This window comes from Prunus dulcis, unplaced genomic scaffold (assembly GCF_902201215.1).
Source record: "Prunus dulcis unplaced genomic scaffold, ALMONDv2, whole genome shotgun sequence".
Taxonomy (NCBI): Eukaryota; Viridiplantae; Streptophyta; class Magnoliopsida; order Rosales; family Rosaceae; genus Prunus; species Prunus dulcis.
Genome location: NW_023010012.1, coordinates 66,369 through 76,458, shown reverse-complemented (window position 1 = coordinate 76,458; position 10,090 = coordinate 66,369). Strand labels below are relative to the sequence as shown.

At 42.4% G+C, this 10,090-nt stretch overlaps 3 protein-coding genes across 5 annotated transcripts; 2 read left to right on the top strand and 1 right to left on the bottom strand.

Moving 5' to 3' along the window:
* Nucleotides 1–267: 267 nt before the first annotated feature.
* LOC117612468 (pentatricopeptide repeat-containing protein At3g26630, chloroplastic) lies at nucleotides 268–2,903 on the bottom strand. 3 transcript variants are annotated; one of them, XM_034341156.1, is made up of 2 exons: nucleotides 2,540–2,903; nucleotides 268–2,128 (listed from the first exon to the last, which is right to left on the bottom strand). In XM_034341156.1, exon 2 carries the CDS (start codon nucleotides 2,000–2,002, stop codon nucleotides 668–670), a length of 1,335 nt encoding a protein of 444 aa, XP_034197047.1. In that variant the 5' UTR covers nucleotides 2,003–2,128; nucleotides 2,540–2,903; the 3' UTR covers nucleotides 268–667. The 3 variants fall into 3 exon arrangements, with proteins under 3 accessions (XP_034197047.1, XP_034197046.1, XP_034197048.1); XM_034341155.1 differs by having other exon boundaries at nucleotides 268–2,106; XM_034341157.1 differs by having other exon boundaries at nucleotides 268–2,051.
* Nucleotides 2,904–3,158: 255 nt separating this feature from the next.
* On the top strand, nucleotides 3,159–5,019 carry LOC117612472 (WD repeat-containing protein LWD1). Its single transcript, XM_034341161.1, has one exon. It carries the CDS (start codon nucleotides 3,481–3,483, stop codon nucleotides 4,546–4,548), a length of 1,068 nt encoding a protein of 355 aa, XP_034197052.1. The 5' UTR covers nucleotides 3,159–3,480; the 3' UTR covers nucleotides 4,549–5,019.
* A 2,040-nt stretch (nucleotides 5,020–7,059) lies between these two features.
* Nucleotides 7,060–9,577, top strand: LOC117612470 (glyceraldehyde-3-phosphate dehydrogenase A, chloroplastic). The gene is made up of 5 exons (XM_034341158.1): nucleotides 7,060–7,370; nucleotides 7,620–7,736; nucleotides 8,017–8,321; nucleotides 8,474–8,718; nucleotides 8,831–9,577. The coding sequence occupies exons 1-5, from the start codon at nucleotides 7,329–7,331 to the stop codon at nucleotides 9,331–9,333; spliced, it is 1,212 nt and encodes a 403-aa protein (XP_034197049.1). The 5' UTR covers nucleotides 7,060–7,328; the 3' UTR covers nucleotides 9,334–9,577.
* The last annotated feature ends 513 nt before the right edge of the window (nucleotides 9,578–10,090 follow it).

Below are 10,090 nucleotides of genomic sequence, written 5' to 3'. Positions count from 1 at the left end.
CGAACAACCTTTTCCTGGGGTGGGCACTGGGCACTGGGCACTGGGCACTGGGCACAACAAGACGTCAAAAATGACGAGAACGAGGAAGAAAAATAAAAACCAGAGTCGGGCCCTTTGGAGATGTAAGGCCCTTTAGTAGAATTGAATTCTAAATTCTTTACTGTATTAATTTTGTTTTTGTGGGCGAAGGTCCATCAACTACAAACAAACACTCAATTCAAACTGGACCTTCCCCCACAAAAACAAAATTTCAATTGACTGTATTGATTTAAGAATGGAACTCTCTGTTCAACATTTACCATAGTCTCTTCAGTTCAGAAAATTACTCTCTTCATTAGTACTACAAACTAATAAAGGAAGGAGCACTACAAATCAACGAGGAAAAATTCCATGATCAAGGAGGTCAAGCCATTTCCGTCCAAACACCTGGTCTCGGTCTGGTCACTTTCAAAGCTTAAGCTTATCATTTGCCAAATCCGTAACCATGAGATGAGAGTCTGGTTTCATATCTTTTTTCAAGGACAATACCTTGTCCTTGGTCTTGGTCTTGCTGTGGCACACATATATTGTTACGTAATCAAAATCCAGTCATTTATCAGTCAGATAGTCAACCCAGATCATACTTGAAGCTCTCAAGTGCAGATACCAACTCAGACTCTTAAGCAATCTAATTCCTCTGCACGAGTGAAAGATGATTGTCGTTATCCTCTGCTTTATATCTGTTTTGCTTTACAGGCATGGATTGCGCTAATTTGCATACCTCATCTAACATATCAGCACGGCTATATAGTTCAATCATGCAAGTGTAATGTTCTAAAATAGGCGTAATACCATAGTGTTTACTCATGTATTTGAAATACATACAACCAGCCTCCAGATTATTTGTATGCAAACAAGCAGATAAAACACCAACAAAAGTGATTGCATCTGGCCTTACGTTCACCTTCTCCATCTCTGCAAAAAGGGCAAGTGCTTCCTCTCCAAACCCATGTACACCCAAGCTTGTGATCATTGCATTCCATGTAGCCAAGCTCTTGATTCGCATTTCGTCAAATACTCTCCTTGCGTCCTCTAAACTACCACATTTGCTATACGTATCAATAAGAGCTGTCCCAAGGAAAACATCAAGTTCAAATCCATTTTTAAGAGCAAAGTCGTGAATCCATCTACCCAATTTGAGGCTCCCCAATAGGGTACAAGCTTTCAGCAAGCTTACCAGCGTGAATTCATTTGGCCTAACATCACCAACCTGCATTCTCCAGAACAGCTCAAAAGCCTCTTCAGGTTGCTGATTTCTAACATACCCATTCATCATTGCTGTCCATGAAACAACATTTTTAGCTGGCATTCGCTCAAAAACTGCTCGGGCAGCATGCAATTCCCCACAAGCAACTAGCCCCGAAATCATGGTTGTCCATGAAACTACATTTCGTACACGCATTTTTTCAAACACCCTGCATCCACAATCTATTTCTCCACACTTGAAGTAGAAGTCCATTAAAGTATTTTGAACAAACATGTCTCTGGAGAAACTATTTTTTATGGATAACCCATGAACCACTTTTCCTTGCTCAAATGCGGAAGAGGCAATGCAAGCTTTGATAACAAATGGAAAGGTGAACTTATCGGGTGGAAATCCTTGGTGTATCATAAGGCTATACAGAAGGAGGGCTTCTTGTGAGCAGCCGTTGATGGTATAGGACATGATCATTAGATTCCAAGTAAAAGTAAGGGGGCCTTGGATTTGATGGAATATGAGATTGGCATAGTCCATTTTCCCATAAGAAGAGCAAAGGTGAATGAGTTTCCTGATAAGTAATTGATCGTGAGAAAGACCATTCCGGATAATCTTAGCATGGATTTGCTTGAGATGTTTGGAAGTGGCGCAATTTTGGAGTAAGGTGAGAGCTTCCTGAGAACCGAATTTGGTTACCCTAGAGCCGGTGAATAGCTTACTTTTGGGGAGAACCTCGGGAGTACATGAAAGGCATCCAACCATCATAACAGAATTGTCTTCTTTTCGGTACACAAACAAACAGAAGCGTGTCTTTCTGCAAACACTGAGTGTTAGACCTTTAACAACAGTTCGACCTGCCGATTGCCTGCCTGAGAGTGTGAACGGCAGGAACTATATGAGGTATCAAATGAAGGAATGGAAAATGAATGAGAAACAACACTTGGCTTGAAAAGACTCAAGCAAATTATAGATTCAATACGGTTCCCTTTGAGCTTAAGATCCTAGGCTTCATAATATATCAATGCAACTAATTCTTGACAATTAGATTGGGAGAAGTAAGGTGGGATCTGTTGTACAAATCACAGAGGTAGGGTGAATCCCCTCCCATATCCCAAACTCAGAGGTGGGTTTTTGTTTGGGGTTAATGATGCATAGCATACTAATAACTATACTAATCAAATCTTACTCATTCCTCCCACGTCGTTTTCTGAGATCTAAAATGAATATGAATTTTCGGTGAACGTTGGCCTTTATAAAATGTAAAGCTAAAAAGAAAAACAAGAAGAATGGACAGAATGTTACCTCTCCTTCCTCTATTGCCCAATAGCAAAATCAATTCCAGACTGGGAACTTGGGAAGAGGAGGATAGAGCTCAGTCAAAGTAATACTCGGCTTCAACTTTCGTCTTCCGCTCTATTTACTTTACATACTGCAGATTGCAATTGCACAGCCTTGTATCATAATTCATCATCAGCCAAGATGTCTTTTTTTTCACTGAATCTGCATGGCCCATAAACACCATCACCCTCTCTTTTTCTTTTTTCCCCTTCCCCTTAACGAAAACTGACTTGGCCAACCCAGAAAGTGAAACCCGTCCTCCTCTTTCTCCGGCTGGTATTGGATACAGCAGCAAGGTCTCCTTTAGCCGTTTATTTACAACGCCTGATAATTCTAGGGCCCCTCTCTCTCTCAAGTCTCGACTAGTAGAGATAGCGGCATCATGACCCGTATCACTTAACCCGTGACCCATCCGACGAAATTATAAAAGTAACGACATATCATGAGATGCCGTTCAAAGGGAAGGGAGAGAACAATACATCGTTGAAAATGTAACGACAGAAATTGAAACGATAAGAATTAAGAAACGGCACATAACTTTATTGGTTTTTTTTTTTTGTTTTTTGTTTTTTGTTTTTTTGCTTTTTAGTAAAATTTATAGTCTGAAAAATATTGAGGGATAAGATGAAGAAAGGGAAAAATTCGCGACGGCTCTCAGTCTCAGGGCAAAATCAGATAGGTTCTTCCTCTACTGAATTAAAAGTCCAAGGTTAATTTTGCTTCTTTCTGGTTCTGGAAGTCCAAGATAAATATTACTTATCCATAGGAGGTGGGGTTCGGTTAGGCTTCAGGTTTGCAGTTGTTTGGGTCGGGGGCAGGGCAGGGTTGGTGATAAATAATAAATCGGAAAATATTATTATTGGGGGGAGAGAGAGAGAGAGAGAGAGAGAGAGAGAGAGAGAGAGATGGGGGCCAGTAGGAGTAGCGATCCGAATCAGGACGGGTCAGATGAGCAGCAGAAACGATCGGAGATCTACACGTATGAGGCGCCATGGCACATCTACGCCATGAACTGGAGCGTCCGTCGGGACAAAAAGTACCGGCTGGCCATCGCAAGCCTCCTGGAGCAGTACCCGAACCGAGTGGAGATCGTGCAGCTGGACGACTCAAACGGGGAGATCCGGTCGGACCCGAACCTGTCGTTCGAGCACCCGTACCCGCCGACCAAGACCATCTTCATCCCGGACAAGGAGTGCCAGAAGCCAGACCTGCTGGCCACCTCGAGCGATTTCCTCCGCGTGTGGCGCATCTCTGGGGAGGACGAGGAGTCTGACTCCTCCTCCTCGTCAGTGGAGCTCAAGTCCCTCCTCAACGGCAACAAGAGCTCCGAGTTCTGCGGGCCCCTCACCTCCTTCGACTGGAACGAGGCGGAGCCCAAGCGCATCGGCACCTCCTCTATCGACACTACCTGCACTATCTGGGACATAGAGCGCGAGGCGGTGGACACCCAGCTCATCGCCCACGACAAGGAGGTGTACGACATTGCCTGGGGCGGCGTTGGTGTCTTCGCCTCCGTCTCGGCAGACGGCTCCGTGAGAGTGTTCGACCTGCGCGACAAGGAGCACTCGACCATCATCTACGAGAGTTCGGAGCCCGACACCCCCCTGGTCCGGCTGGGATGGAACAAGCAAGACCCCAGGTACATGGCCACCATCATCATGGACAGCGCCAAGGTGGTCGTCCTGGACATCCGCTTCCCGACCCTCCCAGTCGTCGAGTTGCAGAGGCACCAGGCCAGCGTCAACGCCATTGCCTGGGCCCCTCACAGCTCTTGCCACATCTGCACTGCCGGAGATGACTCCCAGGCTCTCATCTGGGACCTCTCCTCCATGGGCCAGCCGGTGGAGGGTGGCCTGGATCCCATTCTGGCCTATACGGCCGGGGCCGAGATCGAGCAACTGCAGTGGTCCTCTTCCCAGCCCGATTGGGTTGCAATTGCCTTCTCCACCAAGCTTCAGATACTCAGAGTATGAATATATGAGCTGTAACATATGACCACTGACCAGGCAGGCAGGCATTCACTTCACTAACTGCTTCAGAGTCCAGTTCGCCATGAATTCAATATCATTGCTCAGCTCAGCAGCTCTTCTGTCTCAACCGTCAGTCAGTAGTCCTCCTTCCTTCCTAGTTCCCAGTTCCCAGTTCCCAGTTCCTAGTCATAATTGAGATACTACTGCCATGCCTTGTTTTGCCCTTGCTCCTTACTTTATTGATGATGATTGATGTCACAGTAGCTGAAGTTGAAGCCATATATGCTGCTAGTATTAACTATTGCATTTCATGCTCTTTGCCTTCTAAATTTCTAACGAATATGCATCCTGGTTGATGGTAGTCTTAGAATCCTGCTAATTAAATTTATTGAATTCTAGCTTTTGTTCTTCCGTCTGTCATCTAGATTGCTCAATATTTATTAAAAAATACTGTCATTTCCCCCATTTTGGCTATGCTTTTGTTTCTCTTTTACCTTGCCTTTTTCATGTGAGAAAGAAGAGATTGCTCGCCTGGGCAATTCAGACTAAGAATATATATTGGTAGAAAACTTTATATTGAATAGATTCTGCCTGCAGCAACTTATCTTAAACATTAGCTGATTTGACCAAGCAATCTGTTTTAATGAGTTCTGCAAGCATGACATGACAAGTTGCTAGTGAGTTTGTTTCTTCCATTCAAGTGCGTATTAATTTGTGTGGAAGGAAGGCTTCAATTTTTCACGTTGTAGTGTAAAATTACATTCCTACCTTCCTATATACCGAATCGAAGATTAAGTAATTGAGAAATGGAAGATGATTCTGTAAAAGATCTCATATTGATATTTTTTTTTCAATAGAACATATTGACCATCTACAAAGTGAAAATGAAAAACAACAATTTATGAGGGTTGGGTTAGTAGTTTGAATTTCTGAGTTGGATTAGGCTTAGCTTAGTTGAATTAAATATTTTTTTAATTCAAGGATCTACAATTCTTCCAAGGTTGATTTGTGAGTTGGCTGCAATTTTCATTGTAGACCTACTTTTCAGCTACATTGCTGTGAAAGATGGACATTTTCAAAAGAGAAAAGCAGACAAACTAATTGGCATCTGCCCTGGACCATACTAAATACCTTTGAGTCTTTTAGTTCTCTGCTTCTTCGCCTTAAGAAGCTGGAGGCTTGTTTAATTTATGTTTATTTTTAGTCAAGAGCAGCTCAAAAAATTTAGATTGACATTCCTGTGGTCAAGGTCATTGGGTCCTAGACTAATGTGCTTTCAGAAGCTATGTGCTAGAGTGAGGTTACGTTAGTCTAGATGTAATGAAGTAACACTTTCAGTTAGTAGAAAACAGTATGTAAAGCTTACTTTCAGAAGCTATGTGCTAAAATGAGGTTATGCGAGCCAGTTCTAACTTTCTAACTATGTGGTGTGCTCTCTGTTGTTTACGGAATCCAATCTATGCATGATGCCTAGGGATTTTCGTCTTTTATGTTGTTGTGATCATAAGTTCAATACAGAAAACCCTATTTTGAATCTCAAGAAAACTCTCTAGATGGATCTTCCGATCTCAATCGCTTTAACTGTCTAGAAAACTGGAAATGCGCCAACAGTAACACTTTTTCATTGCTGATGCCTTTTGATGTTAGTTTCATTGATACATGAGACAATTACTGGTTCTGTTCAATTATAATTATCAACTTTACGACGCTTTTATACTGGTCTCATTCTGTAATGTAACATGTTGATACAACTTCTGATGGGTTGGGTTGGGTCGATAATTAATATTTGAACTCTATTTCACATAGGCAAATTCGGGAAAGAAGATCTGAACTTTATTGAAGAAAGAATCTATTACAAAGATGTATTTGTTTGGTTATTCACTCTGTTTAGTTAATCTACTTTAATATCAAGTGAAAGAAGGTGCCCATAGCCATTGCCGGGCCATTGACTATCACAGTAAAAGTAGGGTCGCAACCGTGTTCACTGAAAAACAAATGGATGTTTGAAAGCTACCCATCGAAGAGCAAATGGATGTTTTGGAAGCCACCCACTGAAAAACGAATGTATGTTCGGAGACTACCTATAGAACGATCCTCTTTTCGTTTTGGAGTTAGAATTTGTTCGGTGGGAAGCCACTAAAGCTCTATTGCAGTTTCAGTGACCAAACAGTTAGCAAAATCCGTATTGAAACGAATGAGGGTTTGTTGAGGAAAATGTGTTGCAGCTGTCTTTATATTTAACAACAGAACACTGTTAGCTTAAATTATATGTGTATGCCGTTGTATGTGTATGCCAAAGCATGGGAGGGACAATGCATGGATCCTGACTGGTAGACTTTTTCATCCTTGCAGCAGCTTTATATTCTTTGTATATGTAAGTTGGGCGACTAAGAGAACCAGGCTCAGGCCCAAAGGCCCAAAGGCCTAATGTCCAAAATGAGTACAAAATGAAAGAAGAAAGTGAGAGAGAAGATGGGAAATGCAAGGAAAGGAAGAGTGTATAGAAGAAGGAATAGGAGTGGAGGGGAGAGGGGGACACAAACACAAAGCTTTAAACCTCAGCCATTCGTTGAATGATAGGCTATCCATAATCTCATCCCCTCTTGGTTTTATTTCAGTCACTCCCAACACTTGCTCTCTCATCATCTCTATCTTATTAAAATGAATATATAACGACCTTGCAAATTTTCTGACTGTCTTGCTACCACTTCTACTACTGCTTGCTTAAGCTATAGGCTAGCTAGCTAGCTCCATATCCATATCCTCCATCCTCCCTCGCAAGGATGGCTTCGGCTATTCTTTCTGTGGCCAAACCATCTCTTCAGGTTCATGCGGCTTCTGATTTTCATGTGTCACTCATTTTATGAATATATATATATGCATATGCATGCAAGCTCTCTCTCTATCTATATTCTATATAGATATATACATAAGTATACATGTATGTCTATGTAAGTGAAGAGTAAAATTAAAGCCGTACCGTCCTTCTTGTGCATTCATTGCTAGTGTTTTATATTGTTATATTGTCATCAACAATCATGTGATGCTCAAATGATAAATTTCTCCATTTCCAGGCAAATGGAAAGGGATTTGCAGAATTCTCAGGTCTCCGGACCTCATCAGCTTGCCTTCCTTTTGGAAGGAAGACCTCAGACGATTTGTTTTCAGTCATTTCCTTCCAGACCTCTGCTGTGAGTACTGCTTTTCTTGTCCTCTTAATTATCCCACCGTCCATTTATCTATTTATTTACCATACCAATATATATATATATATACACACACACGTTTCCATGATCATAAAAAATACTACTACTTAATAATTATATAACGTTTTAGCACAATGGTTGGTTTGGTTGACCACATTTGACATGGAAGGTTGACTAATGTCATGTCTACTTGTAAATGGTAAATGGTAAATGGTAAATGTGATTGCGTGCGTAATGTGTCCTTGTAATTGGGAACGAATTGAAGGTGGGAAGCAGCGGAGGATACAAAAAAGGGATAGCGGAGGCGAAGCTAAAGGTGGCTATAAATGGATTCGGAAGAATTGGAAGGAACTTCTTGAGGTGCTGGCATGGGCGCAAGGACTCCCCTCTTGATGTCGTTGTCATCAACGACACTGGAGGCGTGAAGCAGGCCTCCCACCTCCTCAAGTACGACTCTACACTTGGAATCTTCGATGCTGATGTCAAGCCCGCTGGTGATAATGGCATCTCCGTTGACGGCAAGGTCATCAAGGTCGTGTCTAGCCGCAATCCCCTCGACCTGCCTTGGAAGTAAGTCCTCCTGTTCACCTGGCTACGAGCTTTGAGCTTCGAGCTTAGCTAATAAACTTGCTAGCTAGCAAACACTGCCACTGCCACTGTCTTTGTCTTGTCTTGCATGATATCTAGAATGACGGAATGAATACAAATTCACTGCACTTCAGGGACTTGGAGATTGACCTAGTGATAGAAGGCACTGGTGTGTTTGTGGATAGGGAGGGTGCAGGCAAGCACCTACAGGCAGGGGCCAAGAAGGTGCTTATCACTGCCCCTGGAAAGGGCGACATCCCCACCTATGTGGTCGGGGTCAATGCTGACGCCTACAGCCCAGATGAAACCATCATTAGCAATGCTTCTTGCACCACCAACTGCCTTGCCCCCTTCGTCAAGGTCCTCGATCAAAAGTTCGGTAAGTTACTTTCAATTCACACCACACCACCGCCAGTATGAAAAAGCATAATCAATCAATCAATCAATAGTAATGTTAGGCTAGCTCATGCTTGAGTACTGTACATGGACAGGCATCATCAAGGGCACCATGACCACCACACACTCGTACACGGGTGACCAGAGGCTACTTGATGCCAGCCACCGCGACCTAAGGCGTGCACGAGCTGCTGCTCTGAATATCGTTCCCACTTCAACAGGTGCAGCAAAGGCCGTGGCTCTAGTCCTTCCAAGTCTAAAAGGCAAGCTAAATGGCATTGCCCTGCGTGTGCCCACCCCAAATGTGTCTGTGGTCGATCTTGTTGTCCAAGTCACTAAGAAGACCTTTGCAGAAGAAGTGAATGCTGCTTTCAGAGACAGTTCTGCAAAGGAGCTCGCAGGTATCCTTTCTGTTTGTGATGAGCCCCTTGTTTCTGTCGATTTTCGGTGCACAGATGTCTCCTCCACAGTTGACTCATCATTGACAATGGTCATGGGAGATGACATGGTCAAGGTCATTGCTTGGTACGACAACGAGTGGGGTTACTCACAAAGGGTTGTTGATTTGGCTGACATCGTCGCCAACAACTGGAAGTGATGATCAGATCATCATTCTAATTTTCTACTCGTCATTCCCTCATCATCTCTATGTTTTTTGTTTCTCCCTAACCTCTGCCTTAATTTCTACTTTTCTCTTTTCTTTTCCAATTTATATTTATAATGAGAATATTGTTCAAACCATTTTCTCTTGCTTGTCATCATGCAAGATCGTGTTGATGCAGATGAAGTTTCTAAGCATGTACTCTTGCTGGCTTCATTATTTTCAAAATCTGTTTCTCTTTTGTTTTCCGTTGCTGAACCCAAAGGTGGCTTTGGGTCGGAGTTGAGTTATGATTTTGAGTCAGCAAATCAGGCACATAAAACAGTAAACATCATAAATATATTGAAAACTAACGGCTGTTTGATAACAAAGGAGAATTTACTTATATTATATGTCCACCTGTTATAATATGAGCGGAGTATGATGTTCATATCTCCCAATCTTATGATTTAGTATAACAAATATCCACTTATATTAAAACACGTGGTACTCGGTGATACTATATAATTAATCTTAACAATGATCAAAATTGAGTTAGCCATAATAACCCTGAGAATTTTGATTTCTGCACTGCATGTACCTTAATCTAAGTAATCCACACAGCTTATCAGACTAACGAAGCGATAAGGTGCACATACCCCAAAAGAATTAGCAAATTAATAAATTCATCTTAGAGGAGCCAAACTGTTGTAAATTCGTCCTGGCACCAGCCAGGGTCCAGCTTCAGACTCATTTTTGATATTGTATATGTATA